General features: G+C 44.1%; 1 protein-coding gene across 1 annotated transcript in view; it reads right to left on the bottom strand.

The window, feature by feature from the left end:
* LOC106653744 (AF4/FMR2 family member 4-like) overlaps window positions 1–25,703 on the bottom strand; it is a 238,584-nt gene that overhangs the window by 5,849 nt on the left and 207,032 nt on the right. The window contains exons 5-16 of the mRNA XM_023462811.1: window positions 11,316–11,449; window positions 9,399–10,145; window positions 8,525–9,326; window positions 7,957–8,270; window positions 7,085–7,494; window positions 6,423–6,930; window positions 5,908–6,348; window positions 4,353–4,836; window positions 3,963–4,273; window positions 3,583–3,891; window positions 2,769–3,302; window positions 2,392–2,694 (exon numbers count right to left, since the gene is read on the bottom strand). Of these exons, the coding sequence (XP_023318579.1) occupies window positions 2,392–2,694; window positions 2,769–3,302; window positions 3,583–3,891; window positions 3,963–4,273; window positions 4,353–4,836; window positions 5,908–6,348; window positions 6,423–6,930; window positions 7,085–7,494; window positions 7,957–8,270; window positions 8,525–9,326; window positions 9,399–10,145; window positions 11,316–11,449 (5,297 nt within the window). The remainder of the gene's footprint in view (window positions 1–2,391; window positions 2,695–2,768; window positions 3,303–3,582; window positions 3,892–3,962; window positions 4,274–4,352; window positions 4,837–5,907; window positions 6,349–6,422; window positions 6,931–7,084; window positions 7,495–7,956; window positions 8,271–8,524; window positions 9,327–9,398; window positions 10,146–11,315; window positions 11,450–25,703) is intronic.

The following is a 25,703-nucleotide window of genomic DNA, read 5'->3' as shown; positions in this document are numbered from 1 at the left end:
AACAACCTTGAATTTTTTCAGATTTTTTGAGTGCTTCAGGCCTTCAGATAAAATCATTGAAAATTTCAAAAATCGAGATACGGCGGTATGAGCCGATGTAGTACTCGGAAATTTTTTCAGTTATTTTTCGCATTAAAAAACATAACCTCAATTTTTTTCAGATTTTTTCAGATTACCTAACGCACCTTTTGAAGCCAAAAACCGATTTTTTTGACGAAAATAATTTTTTTAGGACAGTACGGAGCCTCGAAAAATCTGAAAAAAATTTTTTCTTGTTTTTTTCATCAAAATACGTAATCTCAAATTTTTTCAGATTTTTTAATTGAAGGCGATAGCTTCTAGGGCCGAAAAATGCTATTTTTAACAAAAAATGGTTCCTAGAACCCGATGGTTCCGGTGAAAAAATTTGAAAATATTTTTTTTGAATTCCTTGTCAAATTTTAATAAATTTTGACCGTTTCAAAAGTTCGATTGAAGCTTCCTAGCTCATTTTAGAGCAGGACAAAGATTAGTGCAAAATATCTGAAGACGTTTCTGAAGACATTAAGGAATGATAAAACTCGTTTGATGCTCTAAAATGAGCTAGGAAGCTTCAATCGAACTTTTGAAACGGTCAAAATTTATTAAAATTTGACAAGGAATTCAAAAAAAATATTTTCAAATTTTTTCACCGGAACCATCGGGTTCTAGGAACCATTTTTTGTTAAAAATAGCATTTTTCGGCCCTAGAAGCTATCGCCTTCAATTAAAAAATCTGAAAAAATTTGAGATTACGTACTTTGATGAAAAAAACGAGAAAAAATTTTTTTCAGATTTTTCGAGGCTCCGTACTGTCCTAAAAAAATTATTTTTGTCAAAAAAATCGGTTTTTGGCTTCAAAAGGTGCGTTAGGTAATCTGAAAAAATCTGAAAAAAATTGAGGTTATGTTTTTTAATGCGAAAAATAACTTAAAAAATTTCCGAGTACTACATCGGCTCATACCGCCGTATCTCGATTTTTGAAATTTTCAATGATTTTATCTGAAGGCCTGAAGCACTCAAAAAATCTGAAAAAATTCGAGGTTGTTTGGATTGTGGAAAAGTATTTTTATGAATTTTTTCAGATTTTTTACTTGCTTCATGTCCTCAGAAAAAATATAGATCGTAAATGGACGTTTATACCGGAAGTGGGGGGTAGGAAGGGGGAGGGGGTCTAAAAATTTTTTTTTTGGACCTTTTTACCATGTACTATAACATACCAAAAGCGCGTCAAGATCGGTGACATACGTGCGCACGGTTTTGTAAAAAAGTATTATTTTGACCCATATGTATGTATTCTTCACATCTTATGCTACTCGGAAATTGATAATTATTAACTGAGTTCCGTAAAACTATCGTAAAAAATTACTCTATTTAATAAATCTTAATTTATTGATTCGTCAATTCATTTATTTCGATACTAATAATTAAAGCAAATTTACATTACATTGTAAATGTTTATATCACAATAATAATTTATATCAAAGCTCTACTAAAATCTAAAGCATTTACGTGTAGTATATTCAATGAATTACCAACACTTGGAACCTCATACCGTCTACCTAAATCTACAGATTCCTATTTTTAAAATTTATCGATTCAAAGCTCATTATCGTTATCGTTATCGTTATCGTTAGAATGTCTATTTGTTGCATCGACATCGATCATCATCTCGTCTTCCTCGACGATGATCAATTTAACTAACTCTCAGAGATCCTCATCATCGTCTTCGGACGACTCGGGACTATCCTCGTCGAGCTCGGTAGCAGCAGCTACAGCCTCAGCGTAACTAACCGCCGCGCTCCCGTACACGTAAGGACTAAAAAACTGCTGCATCTTCTCCGTAGTCGTTGTCGTCGTTTGGTAACTCACGACTTGGATTTGTTCATCGTTTGGCTCGTTAGCCTCGAAGTTATACAAATGTGGATACAAGCCGGTGGGTAATCCGACACCGAAGAGCTTTGACTGGTCGTCACTGTCGACGCCAGCAGTGATTAGCGCATTACTAGTGTTATTCGTTTGTGATGGATTATCAGTGAAAGATAAGCTAGTCGCATCGTCGACAAGCATAACTTGGCTTACGTCTAGCGGCGTTGACTCGCCGGCCAGAGTCGTTTGTACTAACGCTTCGTAAGCTTCGTTATGGACTATCGACGATGCGTCACTGTGTTTAAGTGCTTGTGCTGATGATGATGATGATGATGATGATGATGCTGGTGATGGTATAGCGTCGGAAAAGGAATCGTTAGGTACGGTGGAATTATTGTTATGCATAGTGGTATCGGCCAACGGTTGGTGTTGAACAAAGTGATTTCGATCATTTGTGAGGGTTAGTCGTTCGGTTGCGGCTGCCTGATCTAACTGGCTACCAACCTGGATGCCGCTAGCTGCTATATTATTCGTCGTGGTTGTCTCTACAAAAGTGACCGCTTTACTCTGCGGTTGCTGTTGTTGTGATTGTTGTAATTGTGTCTGTGTTTGTGGAGTCGTTGACTGTTGTTGCTGCTGTTGCTGCTGCTGCGGTTGCGGAGCAGGACTACCAAGAAGTTGATTCACCGATTGATCTTTGATGATGACTTGATTAGCCGATAATGCTTGCTGATTAGTCCGCCATTCGTCGGAGGTCAGTGGCGCTTCCGAGTCGGGTTCACTGCTCGATACACAATGTACCATTGGCTGAAAATGACATTTGATCGCGTTGAAAATTTACAGGACATGATTTTGATTTCAAAATTAAAGAGCTATTATACCGTTGAAGACTGCTGCCTAGTATTGGCTGGTGGTGGAGGCGAAGCCGATCCATGTGTCGTTGTATCTACAGCTGGGCTACTCGGTCTTTGACTATTGCCAGGACTATGAGTCGTAGTGTCGGGTGGAGATCCTTGCCTTATGAGAGTAGTCGTTTGCTGAGCAGGCGAGTTCACAGTTGCCGACTGTTGCTGTAGCAGCTGCTGCGTTTGCTGTGCGGACTGCTGCGTTTGCAAGTGGGTCTTTTCTATGATAGCTGTCGCTCCACTGGCTAAAATAAATTGTTGAGTAGAGGCTTGCTGTTGCTGTTGTTGCTGTTGTTGTTGCTGTTGTTGTTGTTGTTGCTGCTGCTGCTGCTGCTGCTGCTGCTGCTGCTGTTGCTGTTGCTGCTGCTGCTGTTGCTGTTGCTGCTGCTGCTGCGACTGAATTTGTTGTTGTAGTTGTTGCTGAGCTTTATGAACTTGCTGCTGTTGCTGCTCAATATTTAGCTGCTCAGACGATGGCGAATTGCTCTTAGGCGAGCTTGGACCCTTTTGCTATAATGCAAATAGATTTTGTTGTTTTACTCATTTTCAAACCAGATCATCACGAATAATCTATTTTATGAATTTATTCAACTGCCTCTATGGTAGTAATCAAACAAAATAATATTAGTGTTTGTTAATTTCATGAAAATACATTAAAAACTAGCATACATTGAGCTATTCTATCCACTAGGGCTTGAAATATTAATCGATAAAGTGTGCAATAAAAGTTGTGTGTGATCAAAATGTAATCATTATTTCGGTAGGGCATGAAAATATTAACTTTTCTTACCGTCACCATGCCAGCATTCAATATGTAAGATTGATTCTGATCGATATTGAGAGTTGGAGGCTCGATAGCTGGCGTGTCAGCTGGCGCCAACGCCGGTGCAGTTTGTAGCCCTTGAAGTTGATTTCCAGCAACCATTGTCGTCTGCTGCTGTACTATCGTTGTATTCTGCTGAACGATAGTGTGCTGATTTTGTTGATTTTGTTGAGACGTCGCCGCAGCAATATTTTGTGTCGTACCGCACGGTACCATTAAGGTTTGCCCATTCATCTGGATGAACTCTTGTTGAGCTTGGATATTCGATGGGCGTACCTGAGGTGTTTAAAATAAGATGAAAAATTTTGCTTTGTACTTTTATTAATGGAATTATTAAACCAATTTACCTGTGTAGTATTGAAGGTCACTTGCTGGTTCGGACTAACATTAGCAACGATAGGATTCAGTTGATTTCCGAAGGATGTGGCGCCGTTTACGAGAAATTGACCGTTTCCAGTTTGAGATATAAATTGTGTGCCTGATGCAGGCTGAGCTTGGATTATTTTTCCACCGGTAGCTTGAGGTGTTCTTATCACCATCCCTGCTGGACCAGCAGCTAAAATGCTTTGGCCTGTTCCAAAAATTCCGCTATTCTGTACAGGAGTCAAAACATTTTGTCCATTGACATTTTGCAGCTGTAACTGCATGCCCATGTTTCCTAGACGAGTAAAATCGATTAAATTTTAGTCAAATTTAAAATTTTGATAATATAACTTGATTCAAAAGTTTTCCCTTACCTGTATCTTGAAGGAGTGTGGCTGTACCATCCGCTGACATCACCATACTTCCAAGACCAGGGACAATAAATTGTTGTAGCTGCTGTATAGTAGGGAAATTTTGAACCATACCAGTGGTTCCGTTTAACAGATTAACTGGTTGCAAAAGATTAATCTGCTGAGCTGGTTGTGTATTGGTAATAATCTGCTGCTGATTAAAATGCGCCTGATGTGGCTGTCCATTCATAACCAGCTGAGCAGGTTGTCCATTTTTGCCAGGAACAATTGTTAAAGCTTGAAGCATCGGTGCACCACCGATGCTCTGTGTCTGGAAGTTCTGTTGAAAGTTTTGTTGCGACTGCATCAGCATACCGTTGGGCTGTGAGGAAGCCGAAGCAATGTGAAGCATAGAAGCGACCGTTTGAGTACTGCCTTTTCGTTTTTTGTAAACCTTCTTCTTGGCAACTGTAGCATCTTGGGGTAGACTAGTGGGCTGACGATTTACCTGTTGAAAGAAAATAAATTCAGATGAGTATGAGTTTGATTTTTCTTTACTGGACATTCAGCTAAATATCAGCTGCAGTTGATGAAATTTTAAACAATATTATAAACTTTCATGACTCTGCGCCGCTGCTGTCGATATTAAAAAGAAATAAAATTAAAACACATCAAACCACGATGTACAATGAAAAACGTATAGCTTAAGCATCGATAAAATCAAATCGTAAGCTTATGGAGCAGCCTTATGAGTTTGATTATTTAAACGATATTAATTACTTGATAAAAAACTTCAATTTTGAACTTGTTCGGTTCCCAAGTGATTAAGAGAATGTAATGCGAACTGAAATAAAAAGTAAAGCAAATAAAATAATTAAAACGACTGATTTTTTGAAAGTATGGCGCAAAGCAAATGTCATCCACCAAACAAGTGTCAAATTAAAGTTTCGTCATACTTATGATTTATATAATGTATACAGAATCAGGTATGATAATAAATAATAAATCCTTAAATAAACCTTCTTATTCGTATTATTTACCGAGTTATTAACGGTAACCCGTCTTCTTCTTCTTAGCTTAACAGCCCCGAGACGGATACACTGTCTCCTTTTTGTGCGTCCGACGACGGTCTGAGCAAGCTTGACGTAATTTACATGTTTTTTTCAATTATTCAAACGTATTTTCACTTTCACATGTTTGTTTTTTTGTTTATGTCAAATATTATAGATAAAGTTCACACATAATGCAATAACGTTAAAACTATCAGCCACTAAACGAGCTCTTTTCAATAAAAAAGAAATCAATAATAAAACAAAACCATGCAAAAAGAGCTCTAATAATATTCAACCTAATAAAAAAGCGAAGCGAGACACACAAACTATTACTTGAAAAAACATCAAATAGCAACAGCACATTCGAGGCTAAAAATTAAACTCGCATTGTTTAAGCAGGTGAGTATCTAGTCTCCCTACTCGATTAATCGATTAAAGAAAAGACGAGTTTTTTTAAAACAAGCTTAATTTTACCTGACTTTTTGGTTCTTCATAAAACTCACAGCGCAAACGACATGCAAACTTACCAGGTTTTGATTTGTTATGGTGACATTGCCCTGTTGCGGATCGATTATTTGCTGGGCATTTGCTTGCAGCACATTGCCAGCAACCGTCAGGTGAGGTATTTGCACATTTTGTCCGATATTGTCTACGGCTGTCATAACTCCGTTTGGTTGAATTATCACCGGCGTTTGAATCGTGTTCACAAGAACGGTCGGCTGTCCGATGACTTGCTGGGCAACGGCTGGTATTACTTGACTAACGGTACCAGTCACGTTGGTGACCATTGGTGACACTGACAGCGGTGGCATTGAATTTATTTTTGGTGGAGGTGGTGCCATAACACCCTGAGTACTAGCCATTATCAATTGACCATTACTCGATACCAAAATGTGACCGGGAGGCAAACCTTGATTTTGTGTTGCTTGCTTCAACAGACCACTTGATGCTAACATGTTGTGCACCTGCTGTAAAATTCATAGATTACAGTGAATACAAGTGATCATTTAATATTCGAATGGCAATTTGTATAGTCACTAACCTGAACATTAGCTTGATGTTGTTGTTGATTTACGGAAGCATTGTTAGCTTGCTGTGGTACTTGTATACTACTCACAACACTTTGCACCATTTCTAGTGGTGATTTCGATACATTCATATTTTGCTGATGTTGCTGTTGCTGCTGTTGCTGCTGTTGTTGCTGTTGCTGAGCAAGATTATTCAGCTGTTGTTGCAAAGAGTTATTGGTAACAATTGATATTTGTGCCGAAGACGCAGGAACATTCATCGAAGAAACGATATTAGCATTAGACTGTTGTTGTTGTTGTTGTTGTTGTTGTTGTTGTTGTTGCAGTTGTTGTTGCTGCTGTTGGTTTTGTTTGATAATAATTGCACCATTTCCATTTGCTGCTCCATTGACAGATACTGTCGCGGTATTCGCGCGACCGGCTAATACAGAAGTGATGGTATTGCTGCTCACTGTGTGACCGCTCGCCATTGTCGTTATCAACGAGCCATTTGAATTCGTTCGTAAAATCTGCGCTTGGAATCTTGAATAAAAGAAGCAATAACATTATTTTGAATTCTGCCTACATAATTAAGAATTACAAACTGCATCGAGATTAACCTTCAATAGAATCGAAGCACACAATGTGCCGGTTTCGAGCATACTACCAGTGTATTCAAAAAATCCGAAAAACTTACCCATCGAGTTTCTTCTGCACTTCGGCGGCGGTGTCTTGGTTAACGGACGGCGTAACAGCTCTTTGCTCGCCTAAACCGGCATTATTTTGTTGCTGGCCGGCCATGTGGGGCGTGGCGGGTTGCGAATAGGCATGAGGCGTCGAGGGCTGCGAGGATACCAAACTCTGAGGCGTGGCTGGTTGCGAGATCGACGCAGCATCCGAATGGGCCGGGCTGCATGTGCCGATCGGCGAACCGTGAGACGTACTGACCGTACCACCTTGAATCGGTCGTGTATCTAATTGTTGCTGACAAGATGATTGCTGTTGTTGTTGTTGCTGCTGTTGCTGATGCTGCATGCACTTGTCGCCGAAAGTCGACGATATCGCCGGGTCCTCAGCTAAATCCGGTACCAACGCGTACCTGTGAAGCTGCGAGCAAAGAAAGCAAAATTTGCATTAAAAATCGATAACACGATAATAAAACTTCTTACTTATTTCAAGATCGTGAAGATTTATCATATTTTTGGAGAAAAGAATAAAAATTGATTTTAAAGCCAAAAACGCTGTAGGCTTGACTGCAGCCCGGTTCTATTAAAAGAAGGCAGCGTGCAGCAGCAGCAGTTCGTTCAAGATTTTTTTTTCTTCACTTTATTTCGGAACGCATAAACATCAAAGGAGAGCCGCTCGAGCGAGCATGACGTCATTAATGCTTTCGTAAAGCGCTACACATTCTCTACTTCTGCGATTTTAAATAAAATTTGATATCTCGAAAAGTGCATTAAAATAATTCTCAAAGTAACATTTCATACGTCCGCTCGAGATCAGCTAATTTATTTGTTAGTTCTTTTTTTCAAAACTAACACGCGACATTTAAAATAAAAGTCGTCTTACCTCGTTGCGTTGTTTGAAGGAATCCTGAGTGGAGGAAGATAACGAAGGCGTGTCGGTGACGCACCTCTGACACGACATCGGACTGCCACCTTCGGAATCGGTGATACTGCCTACCGAATTCGGCGTCATGGAGCTGTGCACGAAGACCGGCGAGGTCGGATTGTTCTTGCCGTTGTTGTACGACTGCGTGGGACTAGGCTTCGGCTGAGGCAGATACGTGCTACCGTTGACACCGGTCTGGCGTGAAATCGTACTGTTCAGCAGTGCCGTCTGCTGCGCCAGATACCCGCTCGGATCCTCGAGGAACGATGGACCTGAAATTAAAAGAGTGATTTTTTTTTACTTCCCATTCGAGACCTTTTGAAAGGTTCGCTGTAAAACGGGGGGAGAACTCATTCGCTTTCTTGATGACTTTGGGGCGTGTTATTTCGGCGTGTTTGTAGCGCGCTAAACTAATATAATGGTCTCTCTGAAAGGCCCTTCAAAATTACGAGCGCACTACTGTTCATCGCGAGCAAACTAATAGTCATCGGTGAAATGATTTCTGGAGGTAATAAATGATACTAACCCGAATGCGTGCTGCCTTTATCCGAGAACTCATCTCCTGACAGCCCCTGGTCGAGGCTGTTATTCGTGCTGTTGTTCCGCAGCTCGATTGAGTGCGTTCTCTGCTTTTTGAACGAATTCTTGGCAGTCTTCGGCTTCTTCCTCGACACTTCCTCCGCCCACACGCTGTCCTGCGTTATGTGCTGATGTAACGGAGGCACGCGGTCAAACGAGTTGCACACGATATTTTGTACTTGATTGATGCCCATAGTCCGCGAGTTGGCTTGTTGCTGTTGTGGCTGCTGCTGCTGCTGCTGTGGCTGAGGCTGCTGCTGCTGTTGCTGCTGCTGCCACTGTTGCGTCTGCCTCGCGTTCAACTGAATATTTTGGTTCTGCTGCAAAGGTTGCGAAGTCGGGAACTGTTGTACCGTCGTCGTGTTTTTCGTGGGATCGAAACTTTGCACTTGGTATGATATTTGATTCTGTGTGATTTGATTGTTAGCTTGCATGACTTGATGCCTTTGTACAACTTGATTTTGCAATAACAACTGTTGCTGCTGCTGTTGCTGTTGCTGTTGCTGCTGTTGTTGTTGCTGCTGTTGCTGTTGTCGAACCTGCAGCTCGTTCATATTGTTTAAAACAGTCAGTCCGTTTTGCTGCAGTGTATCGACCGGGTTGATAATTTGCGTTTGGAATTGTCCCTGTCCGCAAGATTGAATGAGCTGCTGTTGTTGCTGTTGCTGCTGTTGTTGTTGCTGCTGCTGTTGCTGTTGTAGCTGCTGCAATTGGAACTCAGCTTGCTGTTGCAACAACTGCTGGTTCATCTGAAAAATTTTATTCGATTATCATTTAACATTCAAGATATTATATCTTATTAATTTTAAAAATTAACGAACCTGTTGCTGCTGAAGTTGCTGTTGTTGCAACTGTTGCAGCTGCGTCGGAATGAGTTGTTGCTGTGGATTTTGCAAAACTTGCGTCTGGTTCAAAAAATCTTGCTGCTGTTGCTGCTGAGTTAGATTCGCCAGCAACTGCTGGTCCAATTCACCGAGTATATTTTGTTGCTGCAAATTCGTTTGTTTTCCCAAAGCTTGCAAGAGCTGCTGTTGACTCAACTGCTGCTGCTGATTCAATTGTTGCTGCTGTTGCGCCTGTTGTTGTTGCTGCTGCAGTCCACCAGTAAGATTCAACTGACCCAATTGAAAGTGTTGCTGTTGCTGCTGCTGCAACTGCATCAATTGCTGCTGTTGCTGCTGCTGATCTTGACGCTGCTGCATGAGCTGCATCTGTTGTAACTGCTGCAACTGTTGCAACAACTGTTCTTGAGCCGCCTGATCTTGCGGAATCTGTTGATTCGCGATCTGTTGAATCTGTTGCAGCTGCTGTTGCGGCTGCTGCTGTTGCTGCTGAGGTTGTTGCTGTTGTGGCTGTTGTACAACATTGCTAAAATTAGCCTGCTGATTCATTAGCAGCTGATTTCCCATTAACATGCCGTTAGCAGCCATATTTTGAGAATTGTTTATCCTTTGGACTTGCTGATTCGTGACTAATTGTTGGTTAAAATTCTGTTGCTGTGGCAGCAATTGTTGCTGCTGCTGGTTCTGAATCGTCATGTGTCCTGGGAGATTTTGTACAGGCCACACCTACGAAAAATGCGCATCACATGAATACAAACTTAACCAGTTGACAATGAATAAAGATTCATTAGTTGAGAGACGATAATATTTTTGTTGGCTCTTTTTTCAACTAATCGATACTTGTTCAATTGACAGAAATGTGATCAATGAAACTCTCATTACTTCAGATTTAAATCTCTTTTTCAATAATTAGGGCTTCGCTAATATTTTTCTCATTTTTCTCTTTTACTCACGGCTCGGCTCCGTATAAAAAGCTACGACACGTTGCTAAAATACATCATACTTTCATCTTTCAAATATTGAATCAACCTTTCCAATAAAAAGCAGTCACACTGAAACCTGCTTTTAATTCCACTCGACAACTTGATTGTAAAACTTGGTTCTTTTTCCAAGCGTATTAAACGAGTAAAAAAAAGAGAGAGAGAGAAGAAATTCTGCTCGATTGAGGAAAAAGAGAGCGCGAAAGAAAAAACAGCTCGCCGAGTCGCAAAAAAAGCTTCTTGGCTCTTTTTACAGTAACGGAGGGGAAATTTTTTCTTTGGTGTGCTTTTCTGCCCGAATTTCCATTTAACATTCATCTTTATAGCGACGCCCACGATTGCCGCAGCAGCAGCACGAATGAAAAGTTAATGCGGATAATACCCTCTTGCTTTCTGTTTCAAATATTGTGCTCCCCGGACGAGCTTCGCCCGTTCGATTAAACTTATTTACCTCGCGCGCGTTTACTTTTCCGTATAGCGCCGATGTTTCAGCATTGATATTGTATTCGCGTCTCGTTTGTAAAAAATAAGGGGCCAACAACGGCCTATAATTTCAATCAATTTATTACACGTGCAAATGCGCGTCACGCGGATAAAGCATAAAAGAATGTAAAAGAGAGAGAGAGAGAGGAGAGAAAAAAAAATAAACGAAATTGCCGCGCGACAACGCGTCGCCCGCCCGCGCGCTCCGTACAAAGGGTGACGCACATCGAAAGCTCTCCATGTAAAGTGACTGAGTGACTGAGTGAGAGGGCGAGAGAGCAGCGCTTAATGGAAAGCTAGTCTGGAAAGCTCGCAACGGCAGCGGCGGCAGTGCACCGTGCAGCCAGCAGCTAGCTAGCTAGCTAGCACAGCGTTAGAGACAGCTCTACGAGAAGCGGTATGGCACTTTGTAGGTAGGCTTTGAATTATTTACCTGCGATCCATTAGAGAGCGTGGAAGTGCTGCTGGTAGTTGTGGCACCGGCGGGTAGCGTCGCGCCTCGTTGAGCCAGCAGCTGTGACACTCCCGTGTAAAGACTGTGTTTTCGTTTCTTCCGCTTCAGGCCATCTGTTAATGAGAAAAAAGAGAGACGAGGGTGAGAAACTTTATTAGACATTTGCGGTATTCGAAGTTTATTAATATTTGAATAATTGTCCGTCGCTTCGCGAGCGTCAAAGTCGGTTAGTGGGGAAACTGCGGGGGGGTCGTCAATGTTACATGGGAGGATGTATATTTGCAATCTCCGAAATTCCATCGCAATTCGCACTCGTGCGTAGCCGTAAAGTGAACTAGAATAACGGGGTATAATATATAAGCCCTTAGTAGAGAGAGAGAGAGACCGGGCCACACTTTATTTTATACCACTCCAACGTTTCTCGAGTAAACTTTACTTGATAGCAGATAAAAGGCTTAAAAAGCTAACATTTCGCAGCGCACGGCACACAGCGCGCCGAGTGCTGCTGCTTGTGCAGCAGCAGCAGCGTCGTTCTAGCGTTTTCCCCTTTTCAAAGTAAGCTGCCGCCACCGCTGCTGCTCGCAGTACCTTGAAAATTGATGGCTGCTATTAAAAGACGTTGGGAAAAATTAAATTTTCAAATTTAGCGTGGCAGGCGAGAGAAAAAAAAATTAAAACGATGTATTCATTAGTCCTCGCAGCGTTTCTATTACATAGCCACCCGCCACCCCCTCCGCACCTGTGTGCGAACAGATCTCGTTCTCTCTCCATCTCGCGACAAGGAAACGATTTAATCCGCTGCTTTACGCGTCAAATTGCCGGGTGATTTTGCCGCGCGCGCGCGCACGTTTACTATATACACACGAGCGCAGTTCTCAAGTCGAACGCGGGAGAGCTACGCGCACTGGATTATTTATCGCCTTAAGAGTATGAAACGAGCTGCGCGCACCCGCGTCTGCGTGAATGCGAGCTTGGTCGGATTAAGTTGAATAATCGTAATAGTTGTTAGCGTTGATTAAAATGTTTGTGTATGTACAGACCGGCTTGATTGTGATGAATTAGGGATTTTGCGTGTCTGCCTCTCTCGCGGGAGCTTCGAGACCCCCGTGTTTTCTCTCGAGCATCGAGAGGAGTTATAATTTGAGGGTAAATTAAATAATTAGTGTTTCGATGAGCTTGAGAGGGTCCGCCGATGTTTCTCGCGCGCGCGTCGAGTGAAAAATGTAGCCAACCTTCGAAGATATAATTGTCTAATAACGATTTGAAAAATTTGCGTAATTTGCATAATTTGCGGTCCGCAACGTTACCATCGCGCACAGATAGTATAACCGAGAAAGTTTCAATTAGACGCTGCGGCGATTATGGTCGGCCGGAGCGAACGACACGGCTTAGCAGCAGCTTAGAATCAATGGTCCTTTGTGCATGCAGGAGGAGGACTACTGCAGGGTACTATTCTATGTACGTTGTACGGCTGCGTCAATGGATTTAGAAAGCCGAGCGGTTTATAATAGTATGCGTATATTGTATGTATTGGTTTATAAAGATAAACCACGAGAGTACCTATAGAGCCACACAGCTCGATCTGCCGCAATGCTTGCGTAGATTAAATATAGGAATTAATCGACGGGTGTATTTACTTCGTAATTACGAAAGCAAATTATAATTTACATATTTTCGCGTACAATAATAAACTTTTTTGTCTGGAAAAACAATTGAGCGGGTGAGTCACGTGTACATAAAGTGTATGTATACGAGTGGAGCCAGTCACGCAAGCTTTGAAGTTTACTTGCGCGGCTCTTTTCCCCGATGAAAGAAGAAAACTTGCAAAAGTCCTATATATATAGGAATATAGCCTCTCGCGCGCGCCCTGACAGCCCTAAAGGGGTAGAAACGTTCAGCTTTACAGCACACCTCGACGAAATAAAACCCGACACACGACGAGTGTCATCTCCTTTTTCACTCCCCCGTTTCTCTGTAGCCTCGAAGCTCCGCAACAGTATCTTTTATGCCGGTGTCTGTGCGCGTACGTGTGCGTGTGGGTGGTGTATGTGTGCAAAATGTTAGGCACGTCCACCGAGAGAAAGAGAAATATATATATACGTTTATATATATGCGCGCTGGCAAACAAAAAGCAACGAGCAAACGAGAGAAATAGAGAGAAAGAGAGAAAGAAAGATACCAACGGAACAGATTTCGAGAGACAAAGCCTCGTGAAGAAGAAGGCAGCAGCAGCAGCAGAAGCAGCAGCTATAGTCCGAGAGTGGAGCTGCGCTGCTGCTCCGAGCGAGAGCGAGCGAGAGAAAGAGAGAAAAAGACGTAAAGTAGGGGTAGTAGTTTGGCTTCTCTCTTTAATAGGAGACCGGAGAGGTCTTTTATCCGTAATCCAACGGCAGATAATTACTCCTACTGGCTTGGAAAAGAGAGAAAGAGAACGAGATAACTCAAGGACGGTAATGAATCTTTCTCTCGCGCGCCACACCACTGTATATATATATATAGAGAGAGAGAGACGTTTTCCGACCGGCTTTTTCTCGCGCGCAAGCAAGCGAGCCAGCAAAGTGCAAAAAGCTTCGAGGCTTTTTTTATACATAGAGTGACGCATATATACATGCGCGCGCACTTGCACAGACACACACACACCTTTATACGAACGCGCGTAAAAGGAAGATTTTCCGGGAAAATAGAGAAGTGGTAATGAAGGCTCTTGCTCTATATAGCGCAGAAGGCAGAGAGAGAGAGAGAGAGCCTTTGAAACGACTTACACTGATGCGAGCTTCGCTTGTTTTCTATGTACCATTACCCACACTTGAAATTTTCAAGTGCTTCAGATTTTCCGGAATTCGACAATTTTTTACGACACTATATATAAAGTTTTCGACGCTAGTGAGAGAGAGCGAAAATTCGATAATAAATTTGAGCTTTTAATCGCCTTTAAAAATATGATCCCCGTGAACCTCGTCAGTAAGCAGAAATATAGAGAGAGAGAATAAGAGAGTGAGAGAGCGAAGGGGCAGCTAAAACGCAGTTAGCTCCGCAACAGCAATAATTAGTCATTCATCAGGGCAATGAAGCAACAGTACCCAGCAGCGCGCCAGAGTACTAAAGTCGAAACCGCAAAGTCAGGAGAATATCCCTCTCACTATTACTACCGTATATATACTAATACTACCGCATGGCACTGCTGCTAGCAGGGCTCTACTACTATATACATATATCTACTGCGTGGCAGCGCGCAGAGCCGTATAGCCAACGTCCGTTGGTGGAATTGATTTCGCAAAACCTCCGGCGCGCGGACGGAAACTTTGCCAGTTTGCCCTCGAGGGTCTGTGCAGTCTCTGCTAAAAAAAAAAAAAAAAACAGACCGTGGCCGGGGGTAGGGGAGAGAGAGGGACACACGGAACAGCCAAAAAGCCAAGAGAGGGTCACCATGGAGATGGGTATGCGCGCGTCTGCGTCTGTTTTATATACATATATATACGCACACACAGACACATTCTATCTGTGCTCTGGGCAAAGTTGTATAATGGGGATGCAAAGGACGATTTGTGGCTATTGAATAGAAAAAAGGGATCGGATATATATTCGCTCGGTGTACGTTAAAAAAAAAGCAAGAAAGAAAAGAGGCTGAAAAGCCCAGAAGGGTATATTTTTCCACTACGCTCATTCCGTACTGCTGCCACTACTACCACTACTCTTTTTCTCTTTCCCTCGTTGTTCTTCTTATTGAATCCAAATGGGATATTTATCGGTAAAATATATATTTGAACTGGGCGATAGCCGATCATTTGTCGAGAGCGCGTGCATGCATGTGCGGTTGCGTGATTTTTCATTCGCGAGGCAAACAGCCGTAACGTCGCAGCCGCCGCCGCCGCAATGATTGCACTTTTCGAAGTACACATAAACGTTATATGAAAACCGAGATAAAACAATCAAACAAATATACGTAGATAACATTACATAATTACCCGGGGTTTACCGCTGAACGTGTGTGCGCATATATAGGAGCGCGCGCGTGGGACGATGCGCACTCGCACACAGAGACACACACCGACGCGATAATGAATTCTTCAAACACACGAGCAGTAGTAAAGGGGGTATTGCTGGCACAAGTACTACTACGCGGTCGACCTAATGAATTTCCAGTTGGCAAACAGACGCGGAATCAAATTTCGCTTACTCTCTCGAAAACAAGCTGCAGCAGGCGGTCGCGTAGCGGTGGTGGTGGTGATAGTACGTACATACGTATACACGTTTATAACCCGGGTGTGTGCTCGGCAGCACACAGCTCGCAGGGCATCGTCCCAAGAATTACATTTTCTGCAAAACCACGCGAAAAGCAAGCGTTAAAAAGCACGTTCTCGAGAGGTCTCTCTCTCTCTCTTTCTCTGGTTTTTTTTTATGCCAGTCTTCGCGCTCATCAAAATTTCATTCACGCGCTCGCACTCGCGCGCGTAGCACTTCATCCCACACAAACACACACACACACACACACACACTCGCTTCGGGTATACGTGTTGTATATTTATGCCATCTCTCGCGCTCCAAGTACGATGTATCATCCAAGTCGATGGGTATATCGTTGTGTACATTAGCAACCGAATTAGTTGAGCACAGGCTCAATCAAAGGTAAAAGAATTATCCGCCTTCGGACGAGAGTAAAAGGGGTTAATCAACGATCGATCCACTTTGCGCGCGCGCGTTGTGTATTTAATCAAAAGCACAATTTCATTTGTGCTAGCTGGTAGCAGCGAAAGGGGGGTTAGCGGGACGAAGCGCGCGCGCGCGTAAGAGAATCAAGTTTCTATCAAACCGCATAGCTACAATATATCGCCATCCACTTCATTTTATAACAGGGCACAAAGTGCCATCGCAAGCGTTATATAGACGCTGGCAGCAGCAGTGGTAGCTAGCTAGCTAGCGTACCGAGCTGTATCATTACGTATACCTAATACACACACACACATACATAGAGTTGGGAGCTTTATGTGCCAAAGCTCGGAGCAATGGGAGCAACACAAAGAGAGAGAGAGAGAGAGAGAGAGAGAGTGAGCGAGCGAGCGCCCGAGCACACCTTGTCTCGATCTCCCACCATAAAGCAGCAGTAGCAGTGTCAGCCTGTAAATCCTCTCCTCTACTGCGCATCATAATTCAGAGCGCGCGCCATATAATACATATACACGCGCAGCAGCAGACTTGCCATCGCACACACACAGACGCAAGCAAGCACGGACGAAGGGGGTGCGCGACGCACACCGCATATACACCCACTTCTCCTCCGACCGCTAATACAGGCGAGATAGAGCTAGAGCGAGTGAGAGAGAGCTAGTATAGTGAGCTTTATATACAGAGAAACGGCGCGCAACCCCTTGAAAGCTCTACTACTACTACTACTACTACTACTACTACTGTGCCTCGGGCATGAACGCTGCTCGGTGGGGTGGGAGAGGGCATAGAGAGGGCGGTTTGTGCACATTGTATCTGTCTCTGTGGGTTGCGCGCCGCGCGCTCGCCTTGCTATGTAGAGCGGAGAGAGATGATCTTTGCGCAAGCGCGCGACAACGAGGGAATCAGAGTAGAACCGGACACGCGTCTGTATAATATACCCCTTTGCGCTCACTGCTGCTGCCACCCTTCCTCCTCCTCCTCCTCCACCTCCTCTTCCTGCGCATATGCGCGCCTCGATGCTTGTCTGTGTGCGCTATATGTCTGTCTGTGTGGCTTTGTCTCCCTGTTCCGTATATATAGTGACGACGATCGAGGGGGGTAAAAGGAGGGAATGTGTTTTAGCTCGTCGTGAATAATGGACGGCACGCTGATCGCTCGTTTCCTCGAGTACTTCTTCTTCTTCCATCCACTTTGTCTATGTGTGTCTGTGTGCGGATTCGACGCGCTATCTACTCTGTATCTCTCTTCCTTTACTCGATTACCCCGACGCGGTCGATGTCTCTAACGACGACGACGACGACGACGACGACTACCTACTATATACACTACCAACACCACTACCATCAGCGGCTTAAAGTATAGGATAGATGCGCGCCCGACACAGCGCGGGGGTGGGAACGAGATGGAGGGTTAAGTTTGTTTCGGACTCTGCGGAGATAGACAGAGAGCAGTGTGAGTTCTCCCCGAGAGTCGAGCTCGGGCTTTTATACGGCTTGTTTTCGCCGTTGTCGGCTAACGATGATGCTTGATTGCCGGCCGCCGCGTACACCCAAGAAACACAGCGGCAGCAGCAGCAGAGAAAGCCAAGAGAGAGAAAGAGAGAAAACTTATTATTAGCGATTCTCTTTCGCTTTTTCGGGATTCTTCTTCTCGGCTTCTTTTATACACTATACCGTGCTATATACTTGCGGGCACGAGATCGGTGTCAACGAGCTTGCGGGCACGTCTTTTTTTTTATCTCATCTCGCCGCTTCATCTAATCAGGGCTTCGAGCGCGTACACACGATATTTATCGGATTTGTGCCCCGGGATCGTTATCGTGATTTCTTTTTTATCTTGAATAATAAATGCAACGCCGCCTCGTCCGACTTACTATATACTACGCTTGCCGCCCTGCCCTTTCCTGATCCTCCTCGTATTATGTTTATACGTATTATGTTTGGCCTAGTATCCCGCGAGTGCTTATAAATACGTACATAACGTACACATTTACATGGCCACGAGTCTAGTGCAGCCTCTTCTTCTCTCTCTCTCTAGCCCCCTCCCTTGTACATGCACATGGCCTTATGCATGCATAATAATAACAAAAATAATAGTAATAATAATAATAACGAGAATAATAATAAAAAAGAGTTGCGCATACGCCCTCCCGCGCCGGCGGATAATTTGCGCCGGTGGTGCAGGTATGTAACTGCGTCTGCGCGCGCGCGCATGCTCTCTGTCTCCTGCTACTCTCTCTCTCTCTCTCTCTCTCAGTATTTGTGGCGGAAAATTAACCCTTGTATATAGCATAAGCCGGCGGTGTGAAGGAATATAAGCCACTTGCGGCTGTGTGCGCGCGCGCCTGTGTACAAATGTATGTGTATAACACAGCGTTTATACGTGTGCGCGAGCATTTCTCCTCCCCCGCTTATATAGCATAGCTGTGCTGCCGAGCCGAGCGGAGATTCTTTCTTCTCCTCATCCTGTGCCGCTGCCTCTGCTTTCTCTCCTCGACTACCTTAACCTCTCGCGGGGGATACAACACACTTTATTGATCGTCAAGCTGTGATAAGAAGGCGTGAGAGGAGTCAAGTTAGGGGTGGAAACAGTTTTTTTTTCTCCGCATCTGGCTTCATAGTAGCGCTCGCTCGTGTGCGCGGCGGCGGCGGCTCTCGACTCGACTCTCGTCGGCGCGCTTATATATACACACTACGTAGTGTTTGCGCGCGCCTCTGTGTGCATGCGGAGTAGCAGTGAGTATATGCGTCCGTGTGCACGTGGGTGTGTGTGTGTGTGGGAGAAAGGTGATTCGCACCGCGCGCTAGAACCCCCGGGAAATTGAATCGTTGCTCCGCTTCTGCTGCTACTACTACCTCCACAGCCCATGCAACGCGCTACTATGCTGCCGCTGCGGTGGTTTATGAATAATGGCGGCGGATGAGACGACGAGGCAAAGCTTGGCGTATTGTTACTTTAAACGCGCGCACTGGGATTCTCCATTATATTATACTCACAGATTGGCGCACGCCGACGTTTTATTATTGTATGTGTGTGTGTGAGAGAGAGTGAATGCCCCGGTTTTTAGTTGCTCAATCGACGGGTTATAATGTAATTTTTTTCAGACCCGTAAATGAGATTAATTGATTTTTTGCTAGCCGCGCGCGTAAATACGTCCAACTACTAATGCCAATTGAATTCGAAGCGAAGCGCGGCGCGGCGCTAATTGGCTCGCAGCGCTATACATAGCTGACCACAGAGGGACATAAAGTTCGCGCGCACATGAAACTAGATGAGAAATATATATTCGAGAGTTTGTTAAAGTGCGTGTACGTGTATGTGTGTGTGTGTGTGTAATATGCCCTTTCATAACGATTTTGCATGTGCGCGCGTACGTACACGTCCAATTGACTTTTAGGCGGCGCGATCATTTCGCTAGAGCGAGCACAAAATACACGAAACAAAAAAGCTAAAATCGTGGAAATAAAAATTTATACACGCTCGTTTTGTCTTGCATGTATATGTACGCACAATGCGCGCACCGCAACAACAACTTGCTTTTCGCGCGTAATAATAAGCCGCAACGAAACGAGCGAGAGAGAAAGAGAAAAAAACTGTAAACAGCTAGAGAGAGTTGAGCGCATTGAAAAAAGCCCTATCATAGTTCGTAAAAACGCAGTCAAGAGTAAACGCAACTCTAAAAGGCCCTGCGCGCAGGCGAGGCGCGCAATAAGAGGGCAAAAAAGCGGCAGCAGTAGCAGTAGCAGTAGCAACACACTTGAAAAACCCACAATTAAACATACATCCACTTGACTTTCTCTCTCATACGTTTTTATGATGTATATAATACAAACACACAAGCGCGCAGTTTAGTTCAGTGCAGCATGAAAAAAAAAATATTCGCCTCTCCTTTCGCTCATACCTAAGGTATTAATATTGCGTGCTGCTTATATATAAACACACAAAAAAGGCCAAAGCTAAAAATAACGGTATTATAATGCCGTAGCATAGAAAGGAGAGAGAGAGAGAGAGAGAGGAGAGTTTATAAAGAAGTTGGCTGAACGAAAAATCGCACGTCGAGCGAATGCTTTTAATGCCTTTCTTGGTGCGTGAGCGCGCGCGCCCCTTTTCATTCCTAAGGATTAAGGAAAAAGAGCGCAAAAGAGAGATAGGGTGGGTTTTTAGGTGAGCGCGTAAGTACATATAACACACACACACCGATGTAGAAAAGCAGTGTCGATTATCAGAGGCGAAGGGGGCAGCAGCCAGAGTCGAGCTTGGGCGAATTAACGTTCGATCGATGCTTTTTTATCGAGAGCTTCGACGCGCGCGCGCACGACTTTAACTTTAACGAGATCGTGCTCGAATTGGTAAACGAAATGTTTCCTTCGCCGCCGCCGCTGCTGCTGCGAGAGCTCCTCTGTGTATTATAATGACTTTTCTTTTATAGCTCTGTATATTATACACCGGGCTGTTTGGGGCTGTGGGGTATCGTTTCACTCGAGACGACGAGAGAAAAGGAGAGAGATACACGTTTTTGATCAACTTCGACAAGCTGTGGTCATGTTTCATGAATGCCTTAAGTATTTGTGTACATAAAACGTCGAGGAGAACTCTTATTGCAGAAAAAAAAATGTATACGATACGTGCGCGTGCCCGGTATAGCGGTTATTTTATTGCGCGAACAAATAAAAAAAAAAGTAGCAGCAGCGAAAGAAGACGAAACCACTTGTACCTCGGCGATCTCTGCGCGCAGCCCTTTATTCCCCGACGATACGTAGATACCTTCAATTATATCAATACCCGTTTCATGACAATACGCACGCACGCACACGTAATTCAGCAAGTAACTCGAGTCGTCTCTTTTTATTCGCCCACGATTTGTAGGAAAAAAAAGAAGGTAAAATAAAGCGCGCGCGCGCCTACGTACGCCATATAACGTCGCGCAAAAGTAACCAAATCCCTCCGAATTGAAAAAGTCACTGTATGCCGCTGCTGCACAGCCACACACGAGTAGCTATTGATATCGGCATTCGGTGTAATTCAAAGCTTTCTTTACCCGGCCGGCATCCATGTAACGCACTCGACGAGAGCGCACATCGAGCGAGAGAAACTTTTTCAATTTCCACTCTCTTATCATTCGTATGTTCTCTTCTTCTTTTTTTCCTTCATTTTTTATTATTCAAGATAATGAAAGGCTTGCGCACCTTGAAAGAGTCCTTATCTATATATATGTGCGTTACACGGGTATTGCGTACAGTTGCGAGGGTTGACGTAAAAAGCTGCGGCAGACAGTCGCACAGCTCGTGACGCTACGCAGGAAGCAAAAAAGTTGAGAATAAGCGTAAGGATTCACGAAAAAGGAAACTGAAAATCTTCAGGAATAACAGACGTAAACAGAGCAAATATATATATCGTCGTATTAATTTACATAAGTACATTTATCATTTTGTTATCTTACGCGAAACTACCACCGGCATTATTATATCCATCGAAATAAACGAAGAAGAAACATCTGCATATTTCAACTCCTTTTATATTATACGTGATCTCAGACCACTATATATTTACGAGCCGCAATGCATCACTCGGCTTTATGCAGATCAAATAAAAAAGCATAGCGCAATGGAAAGGAGCGAGATGGAGAAAGCGAGCGAGCGTGAGAGAGAGAGAGAAAGCTTTGCGAAGTCAAAAGCTCTGTATACGGATACAGCCAGGAAACTTGCCTAGAATTTCCGGGGCGCGCAAAACTTTTGCGCCCGAGCACAAAATTGAAATGAGCATACACGAGCTCGCGCGACTACGACGACGACGACGACGACGCCGCACGATGCATAAAACGATAATTGATCCTCAAAGACGCGCGCACACACACATACGCCCATAGTTTACGCTTAGCCAAAGTTATAAACGAGAGTCGAGCTTCGCTCGATGATCTTATAACGCGGCGGCGGTGGCACAAGCGAATGAAAATCTTGACATAAAGCTTCCGCGCGCACATGCATACAGTGAGTATATATAGCGGAGCTTTTCAAAGTAAGCTTATCACCGAGGAGAATGGAGTGTTATATAAAAGCGTTCGAAGGACAAGTTGCGCCTGTTATTGAAGCGCCTCTCCCATCCCAGCGGCAGCGTGCGTTTAATACAAAATGTGTAATGTCATAGAGAAAAATCGCGACTCTCTCGGGTAGTGACACATATATAAACGAAATAAAGGAGCAGAAAAACGAGCTGCCTCTCGCCTCACTCACATAATAACAGAGAAAAAGTGAGAGAGAGAGAGAGAGAGAGAACGAGAGCGAGCGAACGAACGAGCTAGCAAAACTGTCTTTTCTATGTGAGTGTGTGTGCGAGAGCTAAGGGAAAAAGGAAGAAGATCGTGAGCTCCGTGAACTGTATTTTTCAATTTCACACGAAGATGCTACGGGTGCAAAAGAGGAGTTCTCGCGCGTTTGTAACCGACAGAGAGAGAGCGAGAGCGAGAGAGAAAAAAGCGGAAGAGCGAGAGAAAGAAAGTAAGAAAAGAAAAGCAAACGGAAGATTGAAACGGCGAAGAGTTAAAGTTGAATTTGAGCTTGCAAAGCTTGTTCATGTATACTCGCACACACGTATGTATGTATACGTGTGTGCATCATATGAAAATTCGATCGACAAATACGAGGAAAAACGAGAACTGTGCTTTTGATCTCGTCTCGTACAATCGCGAAATAAACGATACGCACTCGCGCAAGCTCGCGTATATAATATCGTATTATATACATCGAGCCAGACTCTGAATTGTAAATTCTCTTCGTCCAAATTGAGAGATATGCGCTGCGCAACTATACTACGTGCCTAACGGAACAATCGACGCTGCGCACCGGTGAAATATGGAATTTCCTTTCTGACAGGCAGCGGTAGCGGAGCGTCAGAGAGCAGCAGCAGCAGCAGCAGCAGCAGCGGCGGCGGCAGATAGTCGAGGCGCTCGCAAAACTATTCGAGAGCTTCTCGGCTATTATCTAACGCAATTACCGTCTCGTTTATAATGCGATCGACATGATTCGAAGCACAGTGGTATGTATTAGACGACGAGAGCGACGCACGCAGGAACTAGGTGTATAGTTCCGAGTCTTAGTAAAGCTCGAGCGAGTAGGAGAGAGAATCCTGCCATCAAGGAGTTACTTTATATACACGCACACGCCGATCGGCGCGGGACGACACGAGTATATAGCAGCAGCGGCAGGCACGTCGTCGTCGTCGTCGTCGAGTCAGGAGTGGCAACAAAGGGAATAATAATATAATGATTAAAGGGACGAACGAGGACGAGGAAGAAGAGCTCTAGCGAGAGGCGGAGAAGAGAGAGAGAGAGAGAGAAGAAACACGGTAAGTTAGCAACGAGATAAAGAGACGAAATATGCTATTGTTGCAAATGAAAGGGATTATCTTGGGTCTTCTTCTGTTTCGCTGCTGCTGTTGCTACTTCTGTTTTGCTCTCGCGCGTGTGTATGTGCGTCGATTGAAATTTCGCCAATAAAGTTGCTGCTCTCTCGGGCCACGAAACAAAAGCCACACGTGGAGTGCGCGCCGCCCCATTGTTTTGCATTTATATACGTATCATACGTAACATACGCTGCTACTGCTATGTACGCGGCGGCGGCCGAGCTGCATTCTTTCGTGTATACGCTTTCATTGTCACCGGCTTACAGCGCACCATCGCTCGTGCATTGTAATTCTTTTATTATGCGCTCGCTCGTACGTTCGCATACTGTATCTATCATAAAGATGTTCTTTGCAGTTGAAGATTTATGCAAGAACGTAGCTCCTTTTAGCAATCAATAATAATCTTGTACTTGATTCGGGTACTCGCAAGTACCGAGTCAAATACCTCCGATCGCGAATACCGCTGTTTGCCCGTACATTATTTGTCACTAGTATTTCATTTTTACCTTAAAGAAGTCAGCCGGATTTTCGATCGATTTAATTCGAGAGCAGTCGCGTTACAAGATCATCAAACAATGAGGAGGAAAAAAAAGTATTCGAAGGTCTCGCGAGCAAACTATCATTTTGCCCAAGTGTAATAATATACAAAAGCGTATATAGAGAGACAGAGAAAGCGTCGAGGCAGCAGTAGCTCGAGCGAGCATGCTAGAGAGAAACATTGAACCCCGGGAATCATACACATGTATATACACAAAAGCTCCATAACCTCCTCCTCTTCCTCCTCTTCTCTGCGCTGATCCTTCTGCTGCTGCTATTTCTCCTCACTCGGGCGCGCGCTCGTATAGGGTGTTGGCATCGTACATGCACACACACGAACAACAGACAGAGAGAACCGAGGGCGCTCATGTAGGGCGAATCACGCAAGCACACTGCGTTCGCCGAGTTTATACATACACACGTACAACATCGTATACGTATATAAACGACGACGGCATACATTGCACCGTATATATTCGGCTTGTACAGAGAGCTTTTAAACGGTCTTGCGCATACTCCGCGCCCCGAGTACCTCGCTACAGCTACAGCTACACAGCTACCAGCTCCGAGGCTCGCATGCATGCATGCATCCAGCTCTTTCCCCTCTTACTCCTTCTCCTTGCTCTAAGTGATTGATCGTCCTGGAGAGCTTGCGTATATGCACGCTGTATATACCAGTACCGGTGTATTGCTGCACTGTTAATACAAGTACAACTACTGCGCGCGCTATGCGGGGTCAGTTGTATGTATGCGCTGCATGTGTATGTATAATGCGCAAGCTGCTGTATCGTATACACGTATACCCTATACTACAAGGGTAGTTATCTGTGTGTATTCACACGCGAGAGAAACGGAGTAATATCGGTTTGTTGAGCGCGCCTATATACGTGTATACGGATGTACGTACCTCGCGACGAGGAGCTGAGCCGAGATTTTGTTATGAAACGACGAGCGAGAGAGAGATAAACCGGCGTGGATTAAGAGTATTTAGGATAATAGCGAGAGCGCGTCTCGTTTTCAGCGAGCGAGCAAGAGAGAGAGAGAGAGAGAACGAGACCCAGATTGTTTCGACGGGTCATAACTATAATACAGTAATATATAACACATCATCCTGATCCTTTCGTTTTGGGGGCACGCGAGATGTATATAATACTCGAAACTTTCGATGCGCGCGAGCGAGAGAAAGAGCTTTTATACATGTACATATATTTTGTTTCGGCAAAATTTTAATCCCAATATCCATTAACTGCTGCTCTGTCTCTGTCTCTTAGATAAAAATAGGAATAATACAAGCTCGCGAGCGAGATAAAAAGTTGTTTCGAAGTTATATTTTTTTTTATAATATATAATATATAAAAGGCATTACACCGGAGTCGCGCTGCGCGGAATCTCCCGCGTCGTGAGAGCCGAAAGAAAGTGCATTCATCGTCGTCATCGTAATATTCCGCGCAGGATGGCGATGCAGCAGCAGCAGCAGTAGAACCCAGGAGAGAAAAAAAAGAGAGGTAAGGAAAAAAAACGATTTGTTTACCTCGGCGTATAAGGCATGCTGCTGCTGCTGCTGCTGCCGTTGCCGCAAAGGCGAGGCATTATCCTCTTGTGCGGCACAATATAACGCGCTTTTTTGATGCATTATATTTTTTATTTTTTTTTTACTTTTTTTGTTGTTGCTACTCGCGTATGTACGCGCGGTACAATACACAAGACGCAGACACATACACACGAGGCGGCGAGAAAAAGAGAGAAAGAGAGAGTTGGTTAAAACGT

This window comes from Trichogramma pretiosum, unplaced genomic scaffold (genome assembly GCF_000599845.2).
Source record: "Trichogramma pretiosum strain Unisexual culture from Peru unplaced genomic scaffold, Tpre_2.0 scaffold1, whole genome shotgun sequence".
In the NCBI taxonomy this organism is placed as follows: Eukaryota; Metazoa; Arthropoda; class Insecta; order Hymenoptera; family Trichogrammatidae; genus Trichogramma; species Trichogramma pretiosum.
This window is presented reverse-complemented; position numbering and strand designations above follow the sequence as displayed.